The 13309-nt window shown below is 38.3% G+C and overlaps 1 protein-coding gene across 5 annotated transcripts in view; it reads right to left on the bottom strand.

Annotated features, from left to right (window-relative positions):
- The window catches only part of LOC116701652 (myocyte-specific enhancer factor 2D homolog), a 24277-nt gene extending 11205 nt beyond the window's left edge, over positions 1–13072 (bottom strand). For all 5 annotated transcript variants that reach the window (XM_032535482.1, XM_032535484.1, XM_032535485.1 and 2 more), the window contains exons 1-6: positions 12863–13072; positions 6683–7082; positions 5247–5450; positions 4550–4687; positions 3424–3640; positions 2499–2555 (exon numbers count right to left, since the gene is read on the bottom strand). In XM_032535482.1, the coding sequence (XP_032391373.1) occupies positions 2499–2555; positions 3424–3640; positions 4550–4687; positions 5247–5450; positions 6683–6736 (670 nt within the window). In that variant the 5' untranslated portion in view covers positions 6737–7082; positions 12863–13072. The remainder of the gene's footprint in view (positions 1–2498; positions 2556–3423; positions 3641–4549; positions 4688–5246; positions 5451–6682; positions 7083–12862) is intronic.
- Between the last annotated feature and the right edge of the window lie 237 nt (positions 13073–13309).

The following is a 13309-nucleotide window of genomic DNA, read 5'->3' as shown; positions in this document are numbered from 1 at the left end:
GGGAAAAAACGGTCAACTACCATTCGAATGGATCGAAGAATAGCCAAAATGGCAAAGGCTCAACCAATAATCAGGAAAATCAAAGAAGACTATAAATTATTCTTGAGTAGTTTTACGATCAGAAAAAGGCTATTTGAAGCAAAGCTATCAGCTAGAAGCCCACGCAAAGTCCCATTGCTGAAAATAAGACATGTCCTGAATCGGTTGAAATTTCCCAAGGACACATTGACTGGCCAAAGGAGAAATGGTGAAACGTGTTGTGGACTTATGAGAGCAAAATTGCTCTTTTTGGGTCTAGGGGCCACAGACACTTTGTCCGACAACCCCCATGCACTGAATTCAAGCCACAGAACGCTGAGACAGTAAAGCATGGTGGTGCAAAAATCATGTTATGGGGATGTTTTTCATACTGAGGTGTTGGGCCTATTTATTGCATACCAGGGATCATGGATCAGTTTCAATACATCAAAATACTTGAAAAGGTCATGTTGCCTCACGCTGAAGAGGAAATGCCTTTGAAATGGGTCTTTCAACAAGACAATGACCTAAAACACACCAGTAAGCGAGCAAAGTCTTGGTTCCAGATGAACAAGATTGATGTTATGGAGTGGTCAGCCCAATCTCCAGACCTCAATCCCATAGAACACTTGTTAGATGACATTAAAAATGCTGTTTCTGAGGCCAAACCCAGTAATGCTGAGGAATTGTGGAATGTAGTTCAATTGTCCTGGGCTGGAATACCTGTTCATAGGTGCCAGACTTTGGTTGACTTCATGCAACACAGATGTGAAGAAGTTCTCAGAAATAATGGTTATGCAACTTAATATTAGTGTAGTGATTCAAAGTAAAGACAACCCTCAAGTTTTTCAACTTTTCAGTTTATACAGTAAATGTTTGAGTTTGTAAAGAAAAAAACTGATCAATTTTGGTCATGTTTGGATTTGGAATTGAATGTGCAGTGTTCCCAGTGTATTGATATTATGGAATTAAAAGATATTCTAAGGATTTTGAGCATTATTCACTTTTTTTAAAACACACTTCTCTTGTTCTGAACACAACTGTACACTCACCGGCCACTTTATTAGGTACACCTGTCCAACTGCTCGTTAACACTTAATTTCTAAGCAGCCAATCACATGGCGGCAACTCAGTGCATTTAGGCATGTAGACATGGTCAAGAGAATCTCCTGCAGTTCAAACCGAGCATCAGTATGGGGAAGAAAGGTGATTTGAGTGACTTTGAACGTGGCATGATTGTTGGTGCCAGAAGGGCTGGTCTGAGTATTTCAGAAACTGCTAATCTACTGGGATTTTCACGCACAACCATCTCTAGGGTTTACAGAGAATGGTCCGAAAAAGAAAAAACATCCAGTGAGCGGCAGTTCTGTGGGTGGAAATGCCTTGTTGATGCCAGAGGTCAGAGGAGAATGGCCAGACTGGTTCGAGCTGATAGAAGGGCAACAGTGACTCAAATAACCACCCGTTACAACCAAGGTGGGCAGAAGAGCATCTCTGAACGCACAGTACGTCGAACTTTGAGGCAGATGGGCTACAGCAGCAGAAGACCACATCGGGTGCCACTCCTTTCAGCTAAGAACAGGAAACTGAGACTACAATTTGCACAAGCTCATCGAAATTGGACAATAGAAGATTGGAAAAACGTTGCCTGGTCTGATGAGTCTCGATTTCTGCTGCGACAGTCGGATGGTAGGGTCAGAATTTGGCGTCTACAACATGAAAGCATGGATCCATCCTGCCTTGTATCAACGGTTCAGGCTGGTGGTGGTGGTGTCATGGTGTGGGGAATATTTTCTTGGCACTCTTTGGGCCCCTTGGTACCAATTGAGCATCGTTGCAACGCCACAGCCTACCTGAGTATTGTTGCTGACCATGTCCATCCCTTTATGACCATAATGTACCCAACTTCTGATGGCTACTTTCAGCAGGATAATGCGCCATGTCATAAAGCTGGAATCATCACAGACTGGTTTCTTGAACATGACAATGAGTTCGCTGTACTCAAATGGCCTCCACAGTCACCAGATCTCAATCCAATAGAGCATCTTTGGGATGTGGTGGAACGGGAGATTCGCATCATGGATGTGCAGCCGACAAATCTGCGGCAACTGTGTGATGCCATCATGTCAATATGGACCAAACTCCCTGAGGAATGCTTCCAGCACCTTGTTGAATCTATGCCACGAAGAATTGAGGCAGTTCTGAAGGCAAAAGGGGGTCCAACCCGTTACTAGCATGGGGTACCTAATAAAGTGGCCGGTGAGTGTATGTCTGTTCACGTTAGTGGTGGCATCCCCTGATTCCTTCAAGGCACAGTCACAGATGGTGCAGAGAGGAGAGGAATTGGGGAAAATACTCCAATACAGAACAGATAACAGTGAAACTCTTGGTATTCAAAGATTTTACAATAAACCAAACTCAGAATCTGAACAAATAGACAGTAGTAGTAGTAGTAGTAGTAGTAGTAGTAGAGTACTCACGAACTGGACTTGGGCATCCTCCATTTGAATTATTCAGCTCGCCTCCAAGAAGAGCTCCTATTGAAAAAGGATGAAAAGAGTAAAATGGATGTAAATTAAGAACCAAAACAACACCAGAAGCTTTCACTTTGTACAAACTTCTATTAAGTCTGACAAAAAAAAAAAATTACGAAGCAACAATGTGTTCATCAAAAACTTTTTCCAAGGTCAACAATTAGTTTTCAGGGCCGACCCTGGTTTGCATGTAGCCGGGATACCCGAAACGGACTGAGACCAGAATTGTGATCTGGCCAACAGAGAGTCATATATGTAAATAAGTGTAAATGAAAGTGTCTTAAATCTAATTTGGATTTTATCCAGATATGACATACTAGAAATGACAAGTGTAAAAGTAATACGTAACTACAAGCCAAACCTATTAACTACAGATCCTCAATGCTTAATATTTGGTTGATACAGCTTGGAACTAATAATTTAAAGGTCAAAAAAGAATTCTAAGTTGGAGGAGGAGTAAAGTAAATGTCACTACTGCAGAATAGTCCAGTGTAGAGGAATGTGTACCACTCCCAGAGGAGCTAATCAGCCCTTGACATGTAATGATAAGGAACTACATACAATGGCCACTGCAGGTCTGTGAAATAATAAATAAAAACAAGAGCTACAACATTACAATATTATCCTTGAGGAGGTAAACATGAAGGGGAGTAGATAGTGTAGAAGTAGAAAAATAACTTACATTTGACGCAGTAGCCAAAATTACTACTTAATTCTACTACTACTTAATTCCTTGTTTTTCTTCATGTCAGAAATATATCTTAGCAAAATAAAGAGGCTGTTGGATGGTTTCCAGTGTGTTTCTGCTGGTATTTATAAGTCTATTGACGACTTCAGTCTTGCCACACTAGGCAGAGTATCACTTGCTCACCTGCACTGGCTGGTCGCTGTGGCAACCCAGGAGACACCGTATTTCTCTGAAGAGCCGGTTGCTGTGGCGACAGGAGGTGGGTATCCGTAAGCGATGATGATGTTACATAGGAGGTAGTTACCAGTGCGTTGCCAGGGTTACTGAATTGCAGTGTGCTTTGATTAGATGCCTGGACTGTGACTGGCATGGAGAATGTCTGGGGCGGAGCTGTCGACTGCTGCAAAGTGGGATTAAAGAATTTCACATTTAGTCTTCACTGTAGGACAACTTCTCACCGCTTCATTTACGTTTTTTTTTAAACAGCAAATTTGCAAACATGTATACAGTATCTTTGTTAAGCTAATAGTGTCTTAAAAAGCTAATATCCAAGACAATGCATCTGGTGGCTCTAACTACAGGTTAGCAATACAAACTTCAGAATTTATTTTACCGTCCTAGCGCAGCAAAATAGACAGTTAAGCCTGTACGTGTTTGATCACCACATCCCAATTACTTTAATTTCTCCAAATTCATGATAGAATTTGTGTTTAGATAAAAATAAATTAAGGATCTCCATGTTCACTACATTAAGTTCAAGGTGGTTCTTAAGATAAAGTGCAGCAATAATTTAATGCCACTGGGGCAGTTTGATTTAAGGGACAAATGCAGGAGAGTATCATCAGCATATAGTAAAAGTAAGGGTTTAGGGGACTTTTCAGGTCTTTAAACAAAAGCTGTTAACAGAAAAGCCAAGAAAGAACGAACAAACTGTGCAGCCTAAAGGGGAACTGTTGAGGTTGAAACAAAACGCTCTGGTGTGTCAAGCGTATCAGCCAAGATGGAATGACTTTAAAACATAATGTAGTCTCCTTAACTGGCTTTAAAAACTATGGCAATATATGACATTGGCCAAAAGAAAACTGTTCAAATAGGTTGTTTCATATGATGATCTAAAGTTTCTGGTCTTTATGGTTTCTGGCAAAATACCCAGTGAAAAAAACGTGAAATAAATAGACAAACTTCACCCCAGTAGCTGTTTCCTGTAGGCACTCAAGCCAAACACTGAATGGTAACAGACAAATGTTTGTAGTCTACGGTCAAGAGAGAAAGGGAACCAACAGTAATTACAGTATACTATATTACTTACTCCATAGCGTTTGAAGAGTACATCCAGGTCCTCTGTGGTCTTACGGTATTTGTCATCATTAAGGGGACTTTGGTCGATGGAGTCTTCACCATCCGGCTCTGGACTGTCACAACCGTTGAAGCCTTTCTTTCTCAAAGTCTATAAAAGTACATTAAAAAAAAAGTGAGAGTAGTGTAAAATCAGTCAGTTTAATTGCTTAAAAAACTGGTCAAGTTTTTATTGCGCGAAACCCGATCCTATATTTACAACGCCAACTCAGATCCAATATTTACCGAAATGTTTAAATTTGTATCTACCACATCACCACACCACCTGAGGGTAAGCCAAAACTCAGCTAAATGGTAACTACTTAATTGCGCCCTGATATCTCTTGTTCAATAGGTGGTCACAGTTTTACCAGATTACATGAAAACATCTGTATGTGCTACCAAGCACATGCTGCCTCTAGTGTTTGTTTTTATATAAAGGCTACAATGTGGCACTAAAGAGTTTTATTAATCCACCAGATAAGTTCCTTGATTTTTAACCAACACCCATAAATAATAGTTGGCACTTTATCTCTGTTTAAAAGTTAAAGTCTTCCTGTAATAATAAATATTGCAACACAGGAACAAAATGTTTTAGATGACCTAAAACTTTAGCAACTGAACTGTAAACCTTAGCTTGTAAACATATGCTGCTGTTGTGATGAATTTACCTCAATAATGTCTGCATTGGTACGGCTCTCGTGAGGCTCGTTGTACTCTGTGTATTTGAGCAAGACCTTGTCCATGTCAGTACTGGCATACTGGAACAGCTTGTTCGCGTGGTTGAAGATGATCAGAGCGATTTCGCAGTCACACAATACACTCAGCTCGTAGGCTTTCTTCATCAAGCCAAACTTTCGCTTTGTGAATGTCACCTGAGAGAAAGTTGTGAAGAGGGAAACGAGGCAAACAAAGAAAAAAAAAATGGATATGTGACTACATATCCATTGTTAAAAACTTTTCTATGTGTAACTGATCCAAGTATCTCTATTTTGCCCTCTTCAAGTCTGTTGTTTTTAGTGTTAACGTGTTTCTATTGAGATAAATATTATAATAAATAGGTCTTATGTGATCCTCACAAAAGTCTAAAAGTACAAGTCAAATTGAAGTTCACAATTCAGGAGAAAAGGTTGATGACATGTGAATAGTCTTTTAAGTTCCTGACAATGAAGAAAATACATGCAGTCACATTAGTGGCAGACACACTGGGTAATAACTTCAACAAATTGTATTTTTTGTGCTCTTTGGCTGTCAGAACAATCACTGAAACACAGTAGAGTCAGGTTTCTGCATTAATAACAGTAAATGAAGCATCCTTGTTTTTGTGGACCTTTTATGACTAACTATTAGCACAACAATGAAATACCTGTTGAGGGCAGCGTTTGGCAGAGTATCATAGACCTTTCACTGCAGCAAATGTGTAAAATTGGATGGGACAATGGGACAAGCATAAAGCCAAATCAACAATAGAGCAGCTTCAGAATGAGAATAAATCTGTGAATGATCTCCGAACAGCTGTTCCCCCAAAATATGAAAATCTCCCTGGTGCATTTTATTGGTAGTGTAAGATAACCAAAACCTCACAATCACTCAATTTACATCACTAAACTGCACACATTACTTATGATTTTAAAATGTTGATGCTCAGTTTCTTTTAATCTCTGGGCACACTATTATATGTATTCAAAATCAATTTTTAAAAACATACTGTCTGGAAAATATTACTTTTTAATTTTAAAAGCAGTCAAAATAAAATGACGGAAATGTCTTAAACTGTAATGAACAACACTATAAACATTTTTTTAATATCTAAGACAGCTGGATTTTAAAATTCAAATCATAAGCTAAAGATTAAAATAGATTATAAATGTGATGAGACATTTAATACCAATTTGTGGTCAAGCTACAGACATATTTTAGAAGGTATCAAAAAACGATGGAGAATCAAAGCCCTAAAAATAAATACCCTTTACAAAAGGTGTAAAACTTTACTTGGAGCAGACCAAATGATCAGAATAATCAGTTATCAAAACACTTGTTGGTTGCAGCCCTCATCCATAATAAGCCACAAAAAAGACATCAATGTTCAAACTAAGTTCAGATTTACCTGCTTGTTCCTTTCATCGGTGATCCGTTGGATCTGAATCTTTTTCCTACCCATGATGCTTTGCAATTGTGGAGACAAATTCCGTAGTCTGTCAAGTGGATAAGAGACTCTCAGAGGGTTGGAGAGTAACTGCAGTCTACTACCTCTTACTTTAGCCCAAAAACATTTAGACACAGGAATGCATCCGAGGATACATGCAAACACACATTTCTCTGCCCAGGTGTGGTGAGGTAACGCAGTCGACTTCCTTTTACTGACGGGGCGGCGAGAGTGACTAGCCGGTGCTGCAGAGATGTGTGATGTTGAGGCTCTGAGGTCCTCAGTTCGTTGTTTGTACAACAAGAACAAAAGTGGCAAACTTCCCTGCAGCTGCTGTGGTAAGGAGGGCGGCGCTCCTCTCCTGCAAGAGACAGAAAGGTTACTCAAATATACAAAAATCAAAACTAGACATGTGAAAGAAATAAATCAGTGAGATTAGTTGATGAGGATCATGCATTTATAAATGAATAAATCATATTGTCATGTGAAACGTAATTTCTCTAAATTTACAAAAACTGAAACAACACTTTCTGATTATTACAGCGGGGGGGTCACAAACACCCATTAAGGTATCTAGCCAACACTTTGTACCAAAATAACAGGTGAAATACACTGGCATAAGGATTTGGTTAATTCCAACCTTTACAGCACTTAATGTAATTGATTTCTGATTTGATCTCGGGCTTCAAGACGTTGTCATTCAGCCTTAATGATGGCATAGATAACAAATATTTAGAATATACTACAGCAGTGACAAGTTTCTTATGCTTAGTCGTGTCAACTACACATTTTATTGTATGCAGAATTTATTATTATATAATTGTCTGTCAATTTATTTTACATAATCACAGTTTCTTAAACAGGAATGAATTGTTAACATTAGCTTGGTCTTAAGGCATATGACTTGTAATTGTTGATTTTGTTTAGATATGAAAAATTGTAATTATATGAGTGAATATTTGTCGGACTATATATATATTTTTATTATTATTTTATTTGTTAGTTCCCTATATACGTTCATAGCAACAAAGATGACAAGGTAGGATACGGTTTGAATTTTTTTTATGATAAATATGTCTGCTGGAATTCATTCAAACCTTTAATTTGTTTAAAAAAGTAATAAATAATTTTATGGGGAAATTTGCTTGAAAGAGACAACTATATTGTAAATAAAAACTATTTCTAAGACAATTGTACAGCAAAATTTGGAATTGTTACAGCTCTATCTAGAATTAAAAGTTAGACACTTAAACTTTATGATATGGACCATGATGATTAAGTTTACAGTAGCATTGCACAGTTAATCATATAATCATAAGTCCAGCTTCAACAGTTAATTAAACCTGGTCAGGTGTGATGCTGAAGCTTTGCATTTAGGGTGGCTGCTCTGGTGCTTAAATCAAGCGCTCCCTTGAGCTGAAAGGAATGGTCAATTAATTGGCAATTAATTTGAAGATTGACAAAATTAATTGGCAGCTATTTTGATAATTAATAATAATTTCAATCATTTTTCAAGCAAAAACGCCAAACATGACCATGGTTTCAGCTACTTGAATATGAGGATTTCTTATACCACCTTGGGCTCAGGGACAAAATAATGAGCATTTTTCACTTTTGTTTTGTTGTGTAATATTCTAAATCCAAAGCAATATGAACTGGTTTGACAAGGCCGCCACACTTCTGGAGGTGAAAATTTGACAGTGACTGCAAATGGATCCCGAAGCTACATTTTCCCAGTCTCACTGCTGCAGTGAAAACTGGAAACTAAACAAGAAGTTCGCATTTTCTAAAAACATCATCTTCTCTAAAACCCATTCTTCTTCTTCCTACACAGATACTTAGCCCTGTGGCAATTGTGTGACCCTCCATGTCCATGCTCTCATGTGGGATTGTTGTTAGACCAGATGGAACATTTGAAAACGCCAGTGGAATGCACATGGGACCTCCGCAAACCACATTTCAAAACTTCAGAGAATTCAGCTTGAGAATTAATCAGAAGTTGTAATAAAAACCTTCATATTAGGTTTAAATCTCAGTGTCATTTATCAGTGCCACGTATTACGTCAACAGCGGCATATGAAACTTTAGCCCATTGTATCAATCATATTTACTTTAAGCAATCCATTCTCACTTTATTGTCTGCTTGCCAACTAGTTTTCACAAGGGTTACACCGATGCGATTGGTATTGGCACCAATACTGACCTTATTAAGTGGATCAGGTGTCGGCTGTGAGGTAATACAGTTTATTTTTCTTTCAACATTAAATTCAGTGTTTTCCCTATTACCATTCATTCTGGCACCAGAACAATCGCTAGCTTCTTGTTACTCATTTACGCAGTAAAAGTATCATTTTTCTCTTATCAAATAACATTATATACAGATTAGCAATTACTTTGGACAGCCTGCAAAACTAACACACTACTCCAAAGCAAGAATAATGTATTATGTGGTCTGTGCTGCGCCTGCATGGCGCTTTTCATACATAATATATTGGTATTCACAGCGGTGCTGGACACCATCATGGATCATTCATTACCATCAACTGTAAAGCAAGGCTTCGGTCTTGCCTCCCTCTCCCTGACTGCCCTCTGCATGGCTGCCCCCTCATTACTGTAATTGACACGTTCATCCCTCCTCTTCCCCCTTAAGGAGCTGATGGCTCAATTAGGAGCTGGCCGGAGGACTGATTGGACGGCATATAATGAGGTCACCGCTTGACTAAAACTGAGCCCTGCATGCAGCCAAACCAAGCCCGTACTGTGACATATGGGAAGCCAAAAGAGCAGAAAAGACTGTTGACATGTCAATTTAAAGACACTATAGATAGAAATGTATAATAGTGGGGAAAAGGACCCGGTTTGCCTCATTATCTTAAGAGGGCATACATTTGGTCACTCAGGTAAAAAAGTGAGCCATGCACTTGTTATTTGAATCATTGTGATCATCGAATGATGGTTATGGAACCCTTGAATATTCTTCAGATGAAGGAGAGCACAATTAAGCTCTAGGTAGACATCTGTCTGTTTTGGAGGAGTGTAATTAGTGGCCATGACCTTTAGCAGATTATGCACTAGCCAATGAAATGTGGCAAAGCCCTGACATACATGGTCAAGCCTCAAACGTGACTTGCAGTGAAGTTTGCCCATCCACGGCTCTCGGACAGGGATTGAGGATGGCCTTAATGGCTCAATTTCCACTCCCCAAAAATGGACAAAACCATTGATTTGCACTCACATAGCATTTTATCTTGAATAAAAAACATTAATAAAAGATTAAAGAAAGGCTTGTTTATGGCTAAGGCCATATGATTAAATGTAATAACAGTAACTTATAAGAACAACTTTTATTACCAATCATTTTCTGTACAATGAAAAAACAGAAGAAACACTAGATGGCAGAAGGGTATTTTACAACAACAATAAACGCAACACAAGCTTACAGAGTTGTTATTTACAGCGGCAGTGGCCAGATTACCTCAAAACTAGTCACAAGCTAGTCTCCCTTTGTGTCTTTACCTGCAGACTTATGTCTTGGTGTCCAGTAAAATACCGCCACATTTTGCACCGTTTAGCTGTCACTGAGTTTTATCTGTGTTTAAGCCAACTAACGTTACTAACTAACGGCAGGCTAACGTTACCTGCTGTGTAATGTTAGATAGCGTCACGCCCTGGGCTGTTTAAAAATTACATCACAATTCATTTTTGATGTTATCCGGTTGTATTATTTACACATTTAAATTGATTTTTAACTGATTCAAGATGCATCATTACGTCCCTACCTACAAGCATTACACAAAATTTTCTTAATATTGATCAATATGTGGATGATTTTCTTGGCAGATTTGTATATAGTGTCAAATAGGGTATATAGTGAACATAGGGAAAATGTCCATTATAATTTCAATCTTCAAAATCTTTTTTTTTCATGCTAAACATTTTTGATGCAAATTTTTGATGCTGAAAACAAATAATGATCATTTTTTCTTTAAAAAATTACTGGCTATTAATCAAAATAGTTTGACTACATTTCTGTCAACCAACTAATTGACCACTTTATTTATTTTAGCTTAATTTACCATGACTAATGCTTTTCATAGAATATCATACTGACCAATTGTTCCTTGAACAGTAGAAACATACCATATTTTGTAGTTCTGTAAATGGCCTTTGTTTTATGTTGGAGCTGTAAAATAAGTCTCCACTTGATAATAAGCTGTTGTGACCAACAACAAAATAAATATGAGACAAATTACGAGTTGACTGACTGCCATAAAAACATCTACTCAAATCATAATGCCTACACAGACAAGTTTAAAAATAACTTATTTTTCATGTCTCATTAAACTCTTTCGCAATATATTATTTCCCCCTCATGTCTTGCTATAAAATTAACATTAGCAGGCAGGTCAATGAAGGCCTCCCATGAAAAACCTGAGGTTTTTGTGCCTCTTGCACTTGACACAATTAAAAGATACAATACAAATGTAAATCCTATCACCATGATACATTTTTTAGAAGAAAATAATTATCCCTTAAGTATTTCAACTAACATATAGGAATGAAACTTGGAATAAAAGATTTTGCCACTGCATTTACTGTACACTTAGTGTTTTTATATGCCTAGTGGTTAAATGTCTATTTCAAATCCTTTTAAAACTTCTCATCCAATCTGGTCTCTCCTCTATCATTAACTGAAAAATTAAATGTTTTTTTATGGTATTGATAGAATATATATCTGTACAAAGTCAACAAATATCTTTAATTGTTTGATTCGTTGTCTGTTTTCTATTTGACCTGGGAAACAAAAGTTAAAATTCCCATACACAAATCGTGCTAACAATTCAAGAACTGAATGCAATCTTATGCTGCTGTGGACTTTGAGAAACCCTTGGTTGATATAATTCTGTTGATCTCGGCAACCACTAGAGCTTTGTCCACTCAACATCCAACCCATATCAACGGCAAATTTCAACACTTATTTCAAGTGTTTTACTAAAATACTTCTGTTGATGTGTTGATACTGTAGCAAAGGTTTTGGGCAGTCAAGTTGTTGATCCTGCTGCGAGGCAAAAAGAGAAATGGGAATCTTTGGGATATGAAGGACTTGGCTTTGACATCTAAAAAATAAGGATTCAGCAGTAAATCCAAAACACATATATTATTTATTTAATTATAATAAACATGCTGCTGGTTGAGAACTGATTGATGAAATGTGTCAGCTATGCTCTCAATCACTGGGACTGTACTACCTTTAAATGTTGACATGAGTCCATCTGCAGGGATGGAAAGTGGTGTTTCACTCTGTCAAACTGGCCTACTTCTTACCAAACATCTTTGGTATCTACCCTGGGATAGCACCAAAACTCATAACTGCTGATTCCCAGTGCACTGAATGCATATAGCCCCATGCTAAACCATAATCAGTGCCCTAATTTGAATAGGGTTGCTCTTACGGTACAGTGCATGTTAAAGAATGCAGTTAGCCTTACAGTGAATAATGCCATGCAAATGCCCTTTGCCTGCCAACAGCGCCGTCGCTTGGCATCTGGCATTATTAATATTAGTTTGTCTTTTGTACAAAATCTCACCAACTTAATACACACAAACTTAAACCACGGCATGAAAATATTATTTTTATTGAGGCGCTTAGAAGGAAGCTGGAAAATGCAGCTGGAACAGCTGCGAACATCATGACAGATGGGAGTCTGGAGACTGAGTAGGCCCACTGACGGCCGACAGGTACCCTAGACAGGGTCTAATTTGACAGGTTGGAAGCTAAGACTGCTATCAAATCGTGTGTCCTGATTTTTGACAAACCTAATACCCTCAGTTAAAACACCACAACCGGGGTTAATATACAGAGCAAAAGGACATGCTAATCTAAACAGGCCATTTCACAATTTTCAAGTTACGAGACCGATAGCCATTGCCTTCCTTACACTCTCTATATAACTCGGCTAACGTTATAGCACGCAGTACTTTAAATCACATAACAGACATTTGTATTCAAATTGAAACTATTCTTCTATGTAAGATAAATCAGTACAGTAAAGCTTAATCACTTTGCTATATTGAAAGCTAGCTGGGTTTGATCTGTTCGAGGAGAAAAGACGCAGGAAGGAAATGTATCACTCCACTTACCCTGAAATATTGGTGATAAAAAGCCGAAAATAAGCCAGTCACCCGCGCTCCCGACGTCTTAATGTCTTAATTAAGAAGCATTCATTAATTACGCTGAAGCGACGTCTCTATTTACATAAATCCGCGGCATTTTATTCCATTTAATGTTGAAGTAACTATACTGTCCACCCAGGCATACCGCGTACCCAGTATACGATCGACGTCATTGACATTAGCCCGTGATTGACCCGTTGAAAATCCAATAAGAAGCTGACGTGCCAACCTCTCGTCCAATCAAAGCTCGGTGTAGCAAAAATGGGCTGGTCTTTGCGAGAGGACATGACGGAGGTGACGGCCATGTTCTGCAATAGTGTTTGTATCCCTCCGCTTCAGTATTTACCTTTTGCATGATTTTGCATGTGGGGAAAATGTCACTGTAACCCCACTGTGCCCTGCCTGCTTTCCATA

Source organism: Etheostoma spectabile, chromosome 14, assembly GCF_008692095.1.
Source record: "Etheostoma spectabile isolate EspeVRDwgs_2016 chromosome 14, UIUC_Espe_1.0, whole genome shotgun sequence".
Classification (NCBI taxonomy): domain Eukaryota; kingdom Metazoa; phylum Chordata; class Actinopteri; order Perciformes; family Percidae; genus Etheostoma; species Etheostoma spectabile.
Note: the sequence above shows the minus strand (reverse complement) of the source record. Positions and strands in the feature narration are given on the sequence as shown.